The 18,109-nt window shown below is 34.8% G+C and overlaps 1 protein-coding gene across 2 annotated transcripts in view; it reads right to left on the bottom strand.

The window, feature by feature from the left end:
- Positions 1-18,109, bottom strand: part of LOC145249627 (mediator of RNA polymerase II transcription subunit 14-like) — a 99,178-nt gene that overhangs the window by 44,357 nt on the left and 36,712 nt on the right. For both annotated transcript variants that reach the window (XM_080111369.1, XM_080111370.1), the window contains 5 exons: positions 15,890-15,958; positions 14,475-14,514; positions 11,540-11,665; positions 8,753-8,831; positions 7,707-7,866 (listed from right to left, as the gene is read on the bottom strand). In XM_080111369.1, coding sequence (XP_079967495.1) covers positions 7,707-7,866; positions 8,753-8,831; positions 11,540-11,665; positions 14,475-14,514; positions 15,890-15,958 — 474 coding nt within the window. The remainder of the gene's footprint in view (positions 1-7,706; positions 7,867-8,752; positions 8,832-11,539; positions 11,666-14,474; positions 14,515-15,889; positions 15,959-18,109) is intronic.

The raw sequence follows: 18,109 nt of genomic DNA, 5'->3' as shown, positions 1-18,109 counted from the left end.
CCTCTCTGTCCTGCTCTAAGTAAATCTGACGACCTAGTCCACAAATTCCAAAATTTTATCATGACAAGTTTCAAGAAAAAATACACGATTAAACCCGGTTCTCCAACTTCCAACGTAGACCCCTACTACCATGTCTCCTTCTCCAACATCAGAGGTCTACGTTCTAACCTTCCAGAGGTTGAAACCCAATTACAGGAGACTAAACCAGACCTTTTATTTTTAAGTGAAACTGGCATTGGACAGGCTATTTCCCTAGAAGAGTTCGCAATTAAAGGATACTCTAACTTAATTTTTAAATCTGACCCCCAAGATCGCCATGAGCATGGAATATGTGCCTATATTAAAGATAGCTTTCCATGTGGTAGGGACATCTCCAGGGAAGATCCTAACTTACCCTATATGTGCTTCCGGGTTGCTTTAGCTCACACTACTGCATTTATATTTACTCTCTATCGCCCCCACAACAGCGGAGTTACTATCTTTAAAAGCATATCTGAGAAAATTGACCAAGTCCTATCTGCTTATCCTTCAGCTAACATTCACGTATGTGGAGACTTCAATGTTCACAACGTCGAATGGTTGACCCACTCAAACAAGACCGATGATGAGGGGAGGTTCTGTCATGATTTCTCCATTGCCTATGACCTCACTCAGATTGTTCAGGAACTCACCTGTGTGCCCGACAATGACGGCCAGTATGCGAGCCTACTAGACCTTTTTCTCACAACTTGCCCTGAATTTATATTGGATCTACCTCTGTATTCCATGTTTAAAAAGGATGTGTCCTCTATAGTATCAGACCTGACGGAATGGTTAATTGTAGGTATAGACCGTTTCATACCCTCGAAAAAGTTTCAGCAAAAACCTAACAGCCAGCCATGGTTCTCTCCAAAATGTGCTGCTGCCATCGCGCACAGAAATCACTTTTTCCACTGCTTCCAACGTAATAGATGTATGGAAACTAAAGCCGCTTTCAGGACTGCCAGCAACCATTGTAAAAAAGTAATAAAGAACGCAAGAGAGTTGTATGCTCAATCTGTTAAGTCCAAAGTAGCTGAGCAGCGGCTTGGTTCCCACCAGTTTTGGCAAATAGAAAACAGAATCCTGAACAGAAGCGTGTGCTCTATCCCAACTATTATCAATGGACCTGAGGTAATCTCGTCAGCATCAGACAAAGCCAAACTCTTTGCCAAGAACTTTGCAGCCAATTCTACCCTTTGCGACCAAGGCCGCCAACCCCCAATATTTCCTCCTGTATCAGAAAACACGCTATGTGATATACGTATATCTGTACGTGATGTTGCCAAGCTAATCAAAAACCTTGATTCCAGTAAAGCAACTGGCCCTGACGATATTCCAATTATAGTACTCAAAAGACTTCAACCTGAACTAGCGCCCATACTTACAAAACTGTTTAAACATTGTCTTAAGGAGAATAGTTTCCCATCTCCCTCAAAAATTTCATCAGTATGCCCTGTATTTAAGAATTCAGGTGATCGTTCATCCCCCTCTCAGTACAGGCCAATAAGTCTCCTGTGCGTCATGAGTAAGTTGCTGGAATCTGTGTTAAATACAGAACCATCTCAACAAAAATAACCTTCTTAGTGACACTCAATATGGTTTCCGTTCTGCTAGATCTACAGCAGATGTGCTTACAGTTATATCTCATAGGATTAGCAAATCTCTCGACGGAGGCAACCTTTCTAGGGCAATTGCTCTTGACATATCTAAGGCCTTTGATAGGGTATGGCATAAAGGTTTACTTCATAAGATCTCTAGCTATGGTATAGCTGGAAATGTCTTCTCAATTATTAAATCATTTCTTTCTGATAGGTTCATAAGAGTAGTAGTTAAGGGGCAAAAATCAGAAGCTCACAGTATTAATGCCGGTGTCCCTCAGGGGTCCATCCTGGGCCCAATTCTTTTCCTGATCTACATTAATCTTCCAAATCACATCCTTACATCATTTGTAGACATTTATGCTGACGACACTACCATTTATGGTAGCACATCTAAGACAGTAAATGATCAAGTTCTCTCCAATTCTCTCTCCTCTGATCTTGAGCACGTAGTACAATGGGGAAAGGAGTGGCTGGTTACTTTTAATGTATCTAAAACCAAGCTTCTCTCTTTACATCATCAACATTCTGATCCACATCTGGCATCAATTGAAATGAATGGCTCTCGTCTTCAGGAGGCCTCAAGTTTTGACAAGCTTCTGGGTTTGACCATTACTCCTGATCTTAAATGGAACACATACATCAAATCTGTTGCCAAGGCCGCTGAAAAAATGGTGGGATCTTTCTATCGATCCAGTAGATATCTCACTGCTGATGCAATTCTCTATCTATATAAGAGCCAGGTACGTCCAAGGATGGAATACTGTTGCCACATCTGGGCAGGAGCTGTTAGAAAGGACTTGTCCTGCCTTGATAGAGTTCAAAATCGACTTTGTAACCTCGTAGGAGATGTCCTTTTATCTTCCCTGCAACCTCTATCTCACAGAAGAGATGTTACGAGTTTGTCTCTGATGTATCGTTATTTTCATGGAAAGTGTTTGACTGAGCCTCAGTCTTTGGTCCCTCCTCACCTAACTTTCACAAGAAACACTCGTCTAGCTGAAAACACTATCAATAATTCCTCCCACTCTTTATCTGTGCCTAAACCTAAACGTAGATTCCATGCACAAAGCTTCTTTCTTAGAACTGCACGCCTGTGGAATTGTCTTCCGTTTTCCTGCTTTCCGGCTGACTACAATATGGTTGTGTTCAAGTCTAACGTAAATAAGTTCTTGATGAAGGGCTTTTTATTTTTACCCTTTAAACTCTGATTCTAAGCGGAAAGACAACACCATTAAGTTGCTTTTTAATTTGAAATCAACTCTATAATCTTTTCTCTTTTTGCAGTTTCTAATATAGAGCAAAATAACAAATAAAAAAAAGTCACCATTGTTAATTTACTCTTCGTATCACTCCAATCATAGACTCACAACCGTTTTCCAAGACTTCCACTTTTCCAATAATCCATAATAAGCAAGGGAGATCACTCTAAGAACTTAACATAAAAAACAGAACTCTTTATTGTAATACAAAGGAAGACAATTTAGCAAATGTAACAAATAAAAATATACTTGATTTCCAGAACTTGAAAATAATCTAAAATTCCTCATGCCATATATTAAAACAGACACAAGTGCTCTCAGAATTTGTTAAGCACCAAAATGTAACGTTTTTTATTAATGATCTCTCCAACATCATTCTCAAGCCAAAACAGTCAGATGTCATATGTTAAGATGTCATCCAACTTAGTGACCTCTGCAGAACTTCATCTGATGCTCGAGATCTTCAGGACAGAATTTTTTTCTTTTTTACTCATGTTCACCCCCAACAAGGCATATTGCCACATGGTCATAAGGGACTACTATTTCAAACCATGCCTAGGAAAGATTAACAAGATGTTGGTTTACATTACATTTAAACTTCTGCATATTAGTATAGTCAGGGAAGCAGGTAGCAGGAAGGGAATTCCAAAGTCTAGCTGTTCAAGGGAAGAAACTATTAGAGTAGAAAGTTTTCTGGCATTGAGGGACCTTAATAGTGAAGAGGTGATATTATTGCAAAGCAGGTTTGTCGGGGATATGTAGATCTAAGGAGCAGAAGTGCAACGACTTCATCAGAGCATTATTCCATTAAAATATTTGTAAAACAAGCACAGAGATGCAACATTGCGGTGATGGGACAGGGGTTGGAGCTTAGTTGACAAAGTGAGACTTATTAGATTGAAGACTCTTTTGTGGACACTATCCAAGAGGGAGAGGCTAGTGGTAGATGCACCAGCCCAGATGTGGCAACAATACTCCATACATAAGCAAATAGTGGCCTTGTAGAGGTACAGGATATTCTCAGGTGTGAGTAGTCGTCTAGCTCAATAGAGGGAATCCACCTTCTTTGCAGCAGCTTTTGCAATGTCCTCTATGTATTTGTTCCAGTTCATATTGCCCATGAATGTTAGGCCAAGGAGTTCGAAGAATTTTCAGGTAAGGTGTTATTTGTCATGGATGTAGGCAGTTGGAGAGACGTCTTGTAATTGTTAAAGGAGAGCAACTTAGTCTTACTAGCATTAAATGTTATCATCCATTTGCGGCCCCATTAGACTACAGTATGGAAGTTATTTTCTAACGATTCTGCCATTGTCTTAGATTTATGTACATCCATTCTTCCCTCATGCATGTTATAAAGCGTTGTATCATCTGCAAATATACCCATGTCAGACACAATATTATCAGGGAGGTCGTTTATGGATATCAGGAATAATAGTGATCCAAGGATCAATCCTTGAAGCACTCCCACATTAATGTTATGCTGCTTGGATGTATGTCCATCAATGACAACCTGGATGGTTCTATTGTCTAAAAAGGATCTAATTACATTTAGTATGCATCCAATTATACTGTACAATTTAATTTTCATTAGCAGCCCTTCGTGTCAGACTTTGTCAAAGGCCTTGGATATATCGAGAGCTACAGCCCTGGCTTTACCTGCCTTATCCAGTATATGGTATATGCGTTCAGGGATGACTGTTAAAATATCTGCAGTAAAACGACATTACCTAAATCCATACTATTTGTCAGAAGATTTGCTTTTACAAGGTGGTGAACTAGTACTTGATTAATTAAGGTCTCAAAGAGTTTAGCAAAGAGCAGGAAGAGACTAATAGGGCGATAACTGAGAGGGTCAGTCCTTTCACCAGAATTCTTGTACACTGGTACCACAGAGGCCATCTTCCAGCTATTAAGGAAGCAAGATTCAGCAAGACATTTATTGGAGAGCTTAGAAAGTACAGGAGCTAGCTCAGCTGAGCATTTCTTAATATAGCAGGTATGAGATCAGGCCTACATGGCTTGGAGGTGTCTGAGTTTTTTATGATATCGCGAATATGAGGAGGGAGGATTTTGTATCATCTACTGTGGCTTCAGTCCGCGTAGGGAAATTTGAGAGGGAGTTGTTTGTTGGCTCTAAAATGGAGTTTGAGGCAAATCGCCAGGCAAGCAGTTCCACATTCTCCGTTGCCGTACATGCAACCTTCTGGTTGTTGGATAGTGGAGGAATTACTGATTGTACTTTATTGATTACACTATTATAGATTTTCCAGAAATCATGAGTTCCTATCTTTTGCAATTCTATGCTTTCCCTGTTTATTTCAGCATGCTTTCTTTTGGCTGTTGCTATTTCACTCTTACAATGATTTCTAGCATCTATGAATTTTTGCCTATTTGTACTTGACTTATGACGTACAAACCGGCGGAATGTACGCTGTCTTTGTGTAATGGCAGCTGCATAATCTATAGTGAACCATGGGAGTGAGTGGGGCTTGCTATAATACTTCCGTGTGGGAACATGTGCTTCAATGCCCACTTTGCACCATTCAGTTTTCTCATTGGCACACTGTTCAGCAGGAAGTGAGAAGATATCGGTCCATGGGGCATTTCGGATGTGTTCTCTAATGGCTACCAGTCAGCTCTTTTGTAGTACCTTGTTGTTTTGATTAATGGCTCCTCACCTTGAGGTTGGGATTTAAGTGTGATGTCAATTGATACCACTAGGTAGTCTGCATTTCTAAGTGGACTGTGGGCATTAGTCACAATTGTTGGGTACCGTGGTAGGGTTAGGTCTAGAAATGAAGCCTGCTGAGGTTCACGATCTGGAGGTAGGTTGGGAACATTACTGTCTGTGTGAGGAAATATATAGAGAGAAGCTATAAGTAGAGAGTCCAGCTGCATGTGTGTAACCTGAGAAACCAAGCCAATTTTTATGGTGGACATTAAAATCACCAAACGTGTGTATTTGGGCATTACTATCTAAGGAGAGTGCTGTATCTATACTATCAGAGACATGATCGATTAGGGTAAAATCCTGACTTGAGGGAAAATGGTAGAGAAAATATAAGTAACTAACGCAGTGATGAAAGGCTAGTTGAAAGCACATAAAAGCCTGGTCATTCGATCAAGACATTTCTCTCTAGTTAAAGGGAGGGAGCTACAAATATAGACTAAGCCTGTGCATATATCTATCAGAGAGGAAGGTATCCTATCATGTTAAAGTAGTTGGAGGGGATTGAGGAGTGTAAGTTTGTCTCAATGCTAAAATATCCAGGGAGTTTACTAAAAGGTAAGACTCTATATCATTTAGATTACCTCTAAGCCCATGGATATTTCTGAAAGCGAGCCTCAAGGGCAGAGGCAAATTGGTTTTGTTTGGGTGGTTGTTTGGTTTGATTGTGATATTTGTTTGGATTGGCATTTCATTACGTCTTTGTTTAATTTCAAGTTAGGTAAAGAGTGTTGAACAAAGTGGGCCAGTTTTGACACCAAGTATACTCATACAGTGGTCCATTAGTCAAGTCCTATCTAGAAAGTTGTGGTCTCGTGAAAACCTACCAGAGATAGCAGCAGGGTCCCTTTCCATGGCATTACAACTATCCCAATATTATACAACTGATGATAGAGCAGCCACTTTAAGCTCTACCAAAGAGTTAGGACGCCTGTACTGCCAGTCGGAAACAGCAGCCAGACAAACTGTCAATCAGGTACCCTCAACCTCTCAGACAAGACCGGTCCAAACCAGCTGAATGAGCACAAGTGGCATGCAAGCAAACCAAATTTGCTGTTTCTGAGAGTAGGTGAGAAATTGAGAATAAGGAATACAGGAATGGCGTCCAATGTCCTAGTTAGGAAATAAGACCAAGCACAGGGTGCCTCTGGTGACTCCCTGGTATTGTACCTCTTCGCCTGGCTAATAGACAAAGGAGGAGTGTGAAAGCTGGCGATAGGCAGAGCCTATCTACTCCTAAAGCAATATAGGTTTGCAAACCGACCAATTCTAGGAAGGTTGTCAACCATGACTCCTCCCCCAGTTTTAATATCAGAGTTTTCCTTCTCTTAGATGGATGACTTGACAAGATCTACGGGTTCATCACACTGGAAAGAGTAACCATGTGCCTAGTTTCTACACCAGGTATTTTTATGCCCCCCCCCCATATGTGTATATTACTTTAAAGTTTTTTCTCTATCCTAAATAAATAAGCATAGGATTGGAGGTAAATTCCCTCTAACATTAAAAAGAAATTGTGTATCTATTAAGTATTGTGATAGAACCAATCTGTTTTAGTAATTAATTTGTATTAAAATAAATGAATAGGATATTAATAAGTACTTGGATATGTAAGAAAATACAAACGAAAGAAACGATGGGATTAAATTTACATACAGAGGTTTATACACAACATGGATAGATAGATGGACTTAACTTGGTGTTCTTCGAGCAACCCATAAGACCAGTATCTCCATGTGGAATGCATTAGGGTGCAAAGATTAGCATCTATTTGAGAGCAGTAAGAGGGAGGGAGGGTCCACCTTAAGAGCCAAATATGTGCTTTGAACAGTCAGCCGGTAGTTTTAATACTTCCTTCTTGTATTTAATTGGAACGTTGTGAACATGGCTTAATAGAGAATCACACATTTTTTGATGATTTTGAAAATGTTATTCCATTTTCTATCAACCTCGAAAAGTATAAATTAATATCATTATTATTAGCGAATGGCTATTAATCTCCAAATGGAACACGTGTATACTGAAACATGCCATACAATAGAAAACAAATTGAAATCTTAATTTTACAACAAAAAAAAAGAAAGCGAAATCACTCACAACAGCGAAACTTGTCTGCTTTGGAACTCGGACAAAGAGTTTATACTTTGATAAGCTTTCAAGATGGCTTCCACTGAGATTGATAAAAGGCAGTTGACGATGGCTGCTGGCAGGTAACTGCTGGACAGATTTTTCACAACGGAGCAAAGCGAGTTCACACCTTTTATAGATAAAAAGAAAAAAACAAACAGCCTAGAAAAAGAGATTTTATGAAAAGGTATAACATGTAAACTATAAGATAGACAACAAATATATACATTTCAATCCATCTCTCTGAATAGAAAACAAAGTTCTATACTAAGATTCAACATCTTTTCTCAAAATTTTACAAGGATTTTATGGTTTCTTTGATGATTTTACAGTGCAGATTATGTTGGTTGGCCAACGTCAACAGCAGATCAGTTGGTTACATCTCCAAAAATCTCTGGAAGGAGACCCACTGGACAACCATAGATTGTGTACTGCGATGTTGTGAAACACGATATGGAGGCTGTGGACATCAACACACTACTTGAAGAGCCTGGTAATCAACTAATCCAAATGGAGAGGAACACTGACCAAGCATCTCAAGTCAGGGGGAAGGGAAAAACTGACACAAGTTGCCAGGCTCACAAAAAGCAAAATATCAACTCCAACAAACCAGGGATAAAACACACACATGCAACTTTTGCTACAGAGGCTGTCACTCTCATATTGACCTCTGCAGTCAGACATTTGTGCTTCAGCACAACAGACAACTGAGATGCTACACATGGTCAATGCAGATCAATTAAGGCCTACTATTGTGGAGTTTGTTTTCATGCCCGATATCTATAGACAGGAAATACAATATTTTAATTTAATTTTAAAAAATAATGGAATAGGAATACAAAAGAATCCTCATTCAAAATAACGGTGTTTACTGGATCATATAATTAAATTATAATTTTTGTTTGTTCACAAACTCTTCCTAGGGTAATGGAGATAGTAGTGATAGATGACCAATAATTCTGAAAGTATATTACCCAGAGTACTAGGTTTCATTTCACTTTAAAAGTTTAACTTACCTGAGTTTGGCAATTTGCTTATCAATACCTCTTTTGTCTGCATTTAAATTTTCTTCAATTTCCTGGATGACAGGATGATCTGAAATTAACAAAGGAATCAGTTTAGTAAAATCCTTATTTCATGAAAGTTAAAATACAAAACATTTCAACCTAAAATGTTTTAAATGTGATTGTGTATAATAATGAATTAGGTTATTTTGTTTAATTGTTTTTGTTATTGTTGCTTTAACATTTATGGCCATTTAAAGCTGGGAACCATTTTTCTGAACAAATTTTTAGTAAAATAAATAGTTATATTATTTAACATATAAATGGTCAAAATGAGTAGTAAAATACATTTCCCAAGTTTTATTATTATATTCAGCATAGCTAAAAAATGTATTCACTCTAGAAAATTTTATGATAGACATAAAATATATATTCAACATAGATGATACTACGGTAACGCTAGATAATAAATCTCACATATATTTGAAATAGAGATAGAGAAAAAATTAATTTAGGCTTATTACAAGAGATAATTTTTTTTATTTAATTATTTTTGTGTACTCATCTTCTAGTTGTGGGTTTTATGACGTTTTGGCCAATTATTCCTCTGGTCTTCGTCTCAAATCTCCCAACTGCATCCACAGCAACTACTGCCTTCCATAATTGTTTTTGTTTCACCACCTGAGAAATGCCAGAGGAATAATTGGCCGAAACGTTGTAGAAAACAACTAGAAGATGAGGATAATAGTCCACAAAAATAATCAAATAAAATAAATTATACAAATTACTCATCTCAAAAACAATTCCAAATTAATTCAATAATATACAAGAGATAAGTTAGTATGTATCTATTCCAAAAGTCTTTGTTAGTAGATCTGATAATATGTATATGGTTTATTTGGCTTAAATTGCCAATTCAAAGTTTCTATCTGTATGACCTTGTCTGAGCTACTATTCTATTCAATGAAACTTGCATGTATTGATAGAATTTTAGCCAAGTTACAAGGAAACGTTTGCTGTTCAATAAATATATATGATGCTTATTTTAGAAAAAGAATTCCGAAAAGAAAATTTTGGTATTCATAGACAAACATGTGTATGTTTGTGTGTTTGCTAAAAACCTTGACAGACAGAACAAAAATTCACAAATTTGGTCTCATATGAAAGCCCCATCTTTCGCCCGACAAATATCGAAAAATTGGCCAAAAACATTGATTTTTTTCACCCTGAAATCAGCAAGTTCAAGAAAGTTACGTCCCTTGATGACAGTTGTCTTATTTTATTCAGGAACAGGTGGAATGAGAGAATTAGTATTTTTCTCATATATTTTTAGTTATGTCCAACATCTTTGATATGTGGAAAATGCTGTAGATATCTGCTGGTCATTATATATATATTAGTCTCAAACTAAAATAAGGCATACACAGTATTAATATCTATATTGGGTTTTTCCTAGAAACCATGTTTAATTTGGCTACATAAAATCTAATTATTAGTAGCAACAAAGGAGGTATGCCTTAGGCACTAATGTGTCAGAGTAACAAGACAAATATGGCATCGAGAGGAATCTATGTGACAAATTACAAGCTGGATATTTGAATATGAGGACCAATCTGCCTTGGTAACATTAGCAACTCAAAAAAAAGTATTCAGTTTTGATTTTATTTTTTAACTAAATTATGAAAGTTGGAGAACAGAAAACAGGGTTTAAATAAATACAATTATATGATGAGCAAATACATCAAAAGTCAATGCACAAAAATTATGTTATAGCAGAAAAATTGGTAATGTTTAAGGGTTGCAGAAGAATACAAGGAAAATATTCTATATAGGCTACGAATGGTTTCTGTTGTTTTTCTTTATTTTATACATTTCTAAATGAGGAATCAATTCCATTTAAAATCCATTTAGTGTTATGCATGTAAAAAAAAGCATGATCCATTTTTAGATAAAAACATGTAACACACTTGAAATGAGTTCACAGTATGTGAATAAGCCAAAGCAAAACAAACTGATGACCAAATTTCACATTATATCGTTTTTATCTAAAAACGAGCCCTACTTTTCTCAATTTTACATGTGGTTTAACCTACCTAGGGTGAATGCCACTACTATTTATATTTTTGTTAAGATATCAATAAATGAGGAATCATTTGCATTTAAAATCCAGTTAGTATTATGCATGTAAAATTGAGAAAAGCATGCTTGAAATGTGTCAACATTGTGCATAAGCGAAATCAAAATAAAATGGCCACCAAATTTGAGCTGATGTTGAGGTTATCTTTTTTTATGGAAATTGCTCCAGACAAGGCATGAAGCCACTTGTTGTAAGGAGCTAACAAAAAATAAATATATACTTCAAGATCAAAAAAAATTGCCAATGATAAGTGTTAGATGGAACAGATTCTGACTCAGAAATTCTTCCCTCTTTGTCAAAAACATCAAGGGATATGATAAGGGAAGTGAAAGTTATGAGGTTGCCAAAAGTAAACCGAAAATCCACTTTCTATTCTCCTAAATAGGAAATAAATCCAGGCAATTAGTTAATTCCAGAGAGCCGCAGCAAGTATATCCAAACAAATGTACCACCCTACTAAAAGAAATACTTAATAGTAAAGTAATTCATGTTGGGATTCTCTTTTTTGTTTTTTAGCAAAAGTGCATGCAAGTCCAATCACTGATACAAAATCGCACATGCTTGAATACATTCAATACTAAAATCTACATGCAGTCTAGAAATTTGTTATGATTAAAATTATAAAGAATGATCAGTCATTGAATAATAAAAGGGGAGAAAACCTGAACATGGCACAGATGTAAGAAAAGTTCCTCTTTGAATGTCAACAGCAACCCGCAAAATCTCTGCAGTTGTGTATGGATTTAACACTGGAACATGAAGCACAGCAGGAACATCTTTTATCTCACCTGAAAAAGATTTTAAAAAATAAATTCTCAAATAGCATACAATACTAATCTTTATTAAGAATAAGCAATGCTACTTGGTGTTGCACAGGGTTTTAATTTCTCAAAATTATGTAAATTACAGAAGTAAAATAAAAATAAAAGACAAAACAATCTGCTTATTTACATTATGCCACAGTTCCTTGCAAACAAAGACCAGTGGTGCAACAGATAAAGTGCTAAGTAACAATCAGTTTTAAATTAGTCTTCTGGAGGTTGAAGGTTCAATCCTTAGTGGAAGTATACAAATACAATTATGAATTACTTAAGACTTCTACCCAGTCATGGCTGATGGAATGACAATAAAGGGTTCCATTCAAAATTCTGTACAGATTCCCAAATTCGATAAGATTAACCTAAAGAAGATCAGAGATTATATTGGCTGAAATGTCATGAAATAATAAGCAAGATGAAAGCATTAGTCTAAATAATCCAAATTATCAATCCACATCTCAAAAATTCCAAAAATGTTAACTTTTAGTTAATAACTTTAACTCAAACACTATTCTAAAGCTAATGATAACATTATAAAGATTATTAAAACTAAAAGACAAGTACATCGCTTCATATTCATTGGAGAGATGATCACAGAAAGTATATATTACCACCCCCACCCCCCACCACTAGTGCAGATGATATTACTATTATATTAGAAGTTAACTTAATCATCCATGCAAATTGTACACAAAAAAGATCGAATTATTACATTTACATGCTAAAATGATACAAGAAAAATGTTTGGGAATTTTTTAGATCAAGATAATATTATTCTCATTTTTATTGTTATATTCACAATGTTTCAGCCAATATATAGTCTTCAACCTTCCTCCAGTGTTCGTACAGATTTTCAATGCTCATTTTCAAGGCCTTTTCAAGACTTTTAAAAATTTTTTCAAGGTTTTCTCCAGACAAAATTCAATGATATAATAAACCAAAAAACTTAATTGATGACAGAAAAAGTCATTTTTATTTATTTCTTTATTTTGTAAAGTAGTTTTAAAGGTAACACAGTTACATGAAGTTCTCTAACATGCAATACAACTGATCAACTATTTACAGCTTAAGCTCATCACTACACATTCATCCATTGATTCTGAATCATTTTCAGTTCTTGTTTAGTTTGAAGCCTTTCTTTGAGTTTAGTTTTTTTTTTTTTTCAAAGGTCGATTTTCTGATTGCACTTGACTTTGTCAACAGATTCAAATTCCCAGAATTTTCTGCTTCCAGAGCAAGACGTAATGAAGTCAATGATATAATGTCATTTTCTACTCTCACTTTCTTTTTATTTAGCTTTTCTATCTGTCCAAGGGCTGCCTTTCTCTGAAGTTTTTGTCTTTTTGTCTTTTTGTTTTTACAGGTACATGTCATACCTATGTCTAGTCATGGAGCATGAAACAATCAGGGGATTGGTTATTGGGATTTGACACATCCCTCCTGTTGCTTTAACTTGGTCACACATGATCCTCTGTGCCACTACAGTCTCATCCTTCATATTCTCAACCTCTATTTCCTTGTTCACGGAGAATCCTCTCTATATACTGGCCTGGCCAATAGAGAGCACCAGAGCAGTCTTCACAACTTGAAACAGTTTGCTGTAACAAATATCAGTCATGTAGGTTGCAAACGGTCTAGCCTGTCATCTTCACTCCTGTGGTTAAACCCAACAAAATTTTTCAGATCCAATGCAAGATCTTTGCTCAAGAAAAGTATCATATTCTTTCAGGACACTATCACTCATCTTCCTGTTGTGCAGAAGAATGTTGAATGCACTTTTAAATTGCCTTCTACACGATACCTGCTTGGTGGTCATTAGTCTTGGGTTTAGAGAAGACAACTGTCTGACAAAGGAATAGAACAGTGGGCATTGATTTTTAAACTTCCGGTATAAGAGTTACGTCCCTTTACTCTTATATGGAAAACAAGGGGACGCAAGTCTTGTATTCACGATAATATACAATTTTGATTTTTTATTTTATTTTTTATTAAAAAAATAAAGTATTTATCTCGATTTTATTTTTAATATTTTGACAAATTTTTACTGGACATAAAAAATATGCTTTTCAATGCCTTCCAAAACATTTTCCATATTTTCAAGAACTTTTCAAGGCAATTTAAAAAATAAGACCTTTTCAAAGCAAAACTAAAATTCAAGGACTTTTTAACTTTGTGCAAGCCCTATCCTCATATGCATCTTATCCAATTTGGGAATCTGAATACAATATGGGAATATATATATATATATATATATATATATATATATATATATAAAGGAGAACACTAATAAGAAAATTGCAATATCAGTTACTGCAAAATAAATAAAAAATTTGATAGTAAGAAATAATACACATGCAGATAAAATTAGGTTTAAAAATTAACAAATTGATATTAAAATTGTTCACATGAAAATATGATCTAATAGTTAACAGTTTTGGTTAAAAATCCGGTAACAATAAGTTCAGTAAGAGCTTTCTAGAGGTTGATGGTTCAATCCTTACTACAAGTGATAATAATTAAGAATAACATAAATTACCACTTCTACCCAGTCACAACTGATGGCAAGAGAACTACTTCCAGATTCAGTTCAAAATTCTTTAGAGGTTCCATGTTTGAAAAAGATCTGAAGGTGAGACGTTACATCAGCTGAAACATTGTGAATATATATCAAGCTAAGAATAGTAGTCTTAATAATCCCAGAAAACAAATGAGTGGGTAAAATTTTGAAAACAAATTCTAAAAGTTAAAATATATGATATTCAGCAGATAGATTACTTACAGGTGCCATCAACATACTTCTGGAGGTCCTTAGAAATTTCCTGAAATATAAATTTTGAAATTAGACAAAATTTATATTTAATGAATATTAATGCAGAAATGAAAAATTGAAGATTTTATAGAAAAAAATATTAGTATATAGATTTATTTCAGTTATTTACTGAACAAACTAAAATCATCTATAGACCAGATATTTTTGCAATTGATAGAAGCTTAGTTATATAACGGAACAACCAGGGTTATAGATGTTTGTTTTAACAAAGTATAGAACAGTTAGCAACATGAGTGGATAAAGGATTAAAAATAATATTTCAAGAAAACCAATATTAACAAATTTTTGTCAATCCATCCACTTAAATAATCATTTTCATCTATTATTTCCAGTCCTTCCAAGGTGTTCATTGTCAACTGATAATCTCATTAAGCCTTATCCTTCAAGTGACTCTTTGAGTCTTGAAAAGGAATAACATAATATAAAAAAAAAAAACTTGTGTTATCCAATATTTCAATGGTTCTTCTCCAAAATACCTCCATATTAAAAAATAAAGAAAAATCTGCATGATGTACGTATCCATGCCGAAATGAAAATGTCATATGCCAAAAATTATGTCAATTGATCAAGTTTTATTTTTATAAAGAAACTCATCTTTAAGCTATTAATGGGAATTCATAGGCATTACAACTTAAATCTCGCAAATTTGAATTAAGTTGAGTTATCTTCATTTGATATTTTTAGATTGTTTTCAAAATGACAGACAAGACAGTCAAATTACTTATAAAATTTGAAATTATTTAAGAATAAAACTATTTGATTAATTTACATGATTTTTTAAATATATATCCATTTTGTCACAGGTACGTACATCATACAAATTTTACTTTTTTTTTTAATAATGGGGGAATTATGGACAAGAACCGTTTTTATGTACGATTCCTTTTGGTGCTTTTGTTTTTTTTTTTTATACTAAAACAGATTCAATAGATTTCAGAATACATTGTGACGTCCTAATAAACGCCTTCCTCTGTTCTCATTTTTTTTTTTTCTGTTAATTATTAACATGATTTAATTTCTCTTACAGCTTCTTTTATTATACCCCCTTCTTCCGACCATCTAAAACATTCATGTACACATGAAGTAAGTGTGCATGATAACAAAAAACATTTTTAGAGTTTTGGTAGTATTATTTATGCATCCACATAAAATAAGGAGACATATTTCAAGTGTTTAATATGTGAGTAGGTACTAAGTTATGAAAATATGGCAATTTAGCTACACAGAATGTTTAGGGTTTCACCCACGTAAGGAATTAAAAGGCTAAAATGGTGTTAGTAGGATATAGCTTAATAGCTATTATTTTTCTATGCAATGTGATTTTTAAGAGTAGAATTAAATGAGAATAATAAAGAGTCACTTACTTTTAATCTTGCATGTGTACGTACTTCTATGGTTTGGATAAGGAGTTTCTCAATAGAGAGATGATCATTCTGAAAGGTTAGAAAACATAAAAATTATACATATGCATACTAATTGAAATACAAAATATACAAATTGAAATGTTTCATATCAATCAACAAAATGCTCCTGCTGATTGCACTAGGGGGTAAAATAAACAGGATATTACTTCCACGTAGCAAGATTCAAACAAACAGAAATGCCACCTAAGTAAGTAAAACAATCATGTCTCGTAGCCACAACAAAAAATGAAAAGAAATACGTTTGCTACATCAACAATACACAAGAAAAGGAAGTTCCAGAGATGACATGTCAGAGAAAGTATGCTGATATTTGATTACATAGTCGACATACTCGACGGAGCATGGGAGTTTGACAATACATGGGTATTTAACTAGTTTGTTTTTTGATCAGGGAGAAAGCAACTGATTAAAAAAATCAACTTGTTTCATATCCTGCCAATTCCTGTTCATGCGCACTAAACATCTCAAACATTCACAAACTCTCCAAATTCCTAACAACTCTAACAATAAAAACATTTTTATAGACAAGCATTAATTAATAATCTACTACAGAATTTAAGAATTAAAAAATATTTAACTTTCAAAAAAATTTTTAAATTTCAATTAATCGTGTCAACACTACTAAAGATTAATGATAATGTATTTATATTCAATATTAAAAATCAATGACTAAATGCACTTTATTACAATTTTCAGTTTTCACCAATCATTCTAAGTATCAAATGAGATGATGAAATCAGAAGAGATGAGTTATCCACACATGTTTATTTATTTATATCCCTTATGCAATTAAATTTTGATAGAGTTTAATCTGATTTTTTATCCTGTTCTGTTTAAAAAAACAAACAAAAAAAAACACACTTCATACAGAGGAGACTTGTATATAAAAATATAATGGTATATCTATTGTTTGCATTGTAATGAATGAATAGGTTAAACAAGATTCAAAAAGGTTTGGGGCGTGCAGGATTTGCCCCCATAGTTCCTTTACTTTCACTTCTTTTAATCAAATTTTTTTCAAGTTATACTTTTTTCTAAATTTATAAATAGTACACAGCATAATCACGTTTACACACCAATTCTCGTCAGATCACCAAAGTTAAGCAATGTTGAACCTGGTTAGTACCAGATGGGTGACTATTTGGGAATTCCAGGCGCTATATGTGCTCTCCGCTTATCTCTGCATTTATTTCCAGTCATTTTTGTACATACACTTCACTTGCCACTGGTATTTAACAATGTTGACGAAAGAGAGATGTGGTTGGAGATTACACACCACCTGCTACAAAAACATTTCATGCGCAGGCACCTCTATGTGATATCCATAGTCTGTCAAAGACTGAAGGAGCCCGTTATGTGGGTATCCATAGTCTGTCAAAGACTGAAGGAGCACGTTATGTGGGTATCCATAGTCTGTCAAAGACTGAAGGAGCACGTTATGTGGGTATCCATAGTCTGTCAAAGACTGAAGGAGCCCGTTATGTGGTATCCATAGTCTGTCAAAGACTGAAGGAGCCCATTATGTGGGTATCCATAGTCTGTCAAAGACTGAAGGAGCCCGTTATAAATAATGAGAAGCTAAGAGCCAAAGATACTAAATCAGCAAGCAGATCAATAAAGAAAGAGTGCTGATTGTGTGGAGGGAGGAGGGAACTGAACCTATTTTTTTCTGTGAGAAAAAGTAAATACTACCATTTTCTTTATGTAGTGATGAATCTCCCCCATCATTTAAAGTTCAATTTTGTTTTTTTACTAGAATTTTTTAAAATTTATTTTACTGAGTTATGCTATTGTACTTTTGATTTCAATAATTGATTAATATGAGAGGATGTCTCAACAGTAATGTCTCCTACTTTTTATTTCAACTGAATGGATAAGAGGGGATTGTAAACTGCACTGTTATGACTGAACTTATGCATTCATAGCCTAAAAGTTTCATCTCTGTTGTAGATATTAACAGTAGGAGACTCAGTCAGAGCAGAGATGCATCATTGAATTCCTCTATGTAGAAAAATTGAACCAATCAACATTTACCGGCACCTGTTGAACATTTACAAAGTTGATGCAGTTGATGTCAATGAAGTTAGGAAATGGATTTGCAGATTTCAGCATAGTGACAGAGATGTGAGTGACAAAGCGCATTCCACTTTTACGACGGAG

This window comes from Euprymna scolopes, chromosome 28, assembly GCF_053919585.1.
Source record: "Euprymna scolopes isolate OS-2025 chromosome 28, ASM5391958v1, whole genome shotgun sequence".
Taxonomy (NCBI): domain Eukaryota; kingdom Metazoa; phylum Mollusca; class Cephalopoda; order Sepiida; family Sepiolidae; genus Euprymna; species Euprymna scolopes.
Note: the sequence above shows the minus strand (reverse complement) of the source record. Positions and strands in the feature narration are given on the sequence as shown.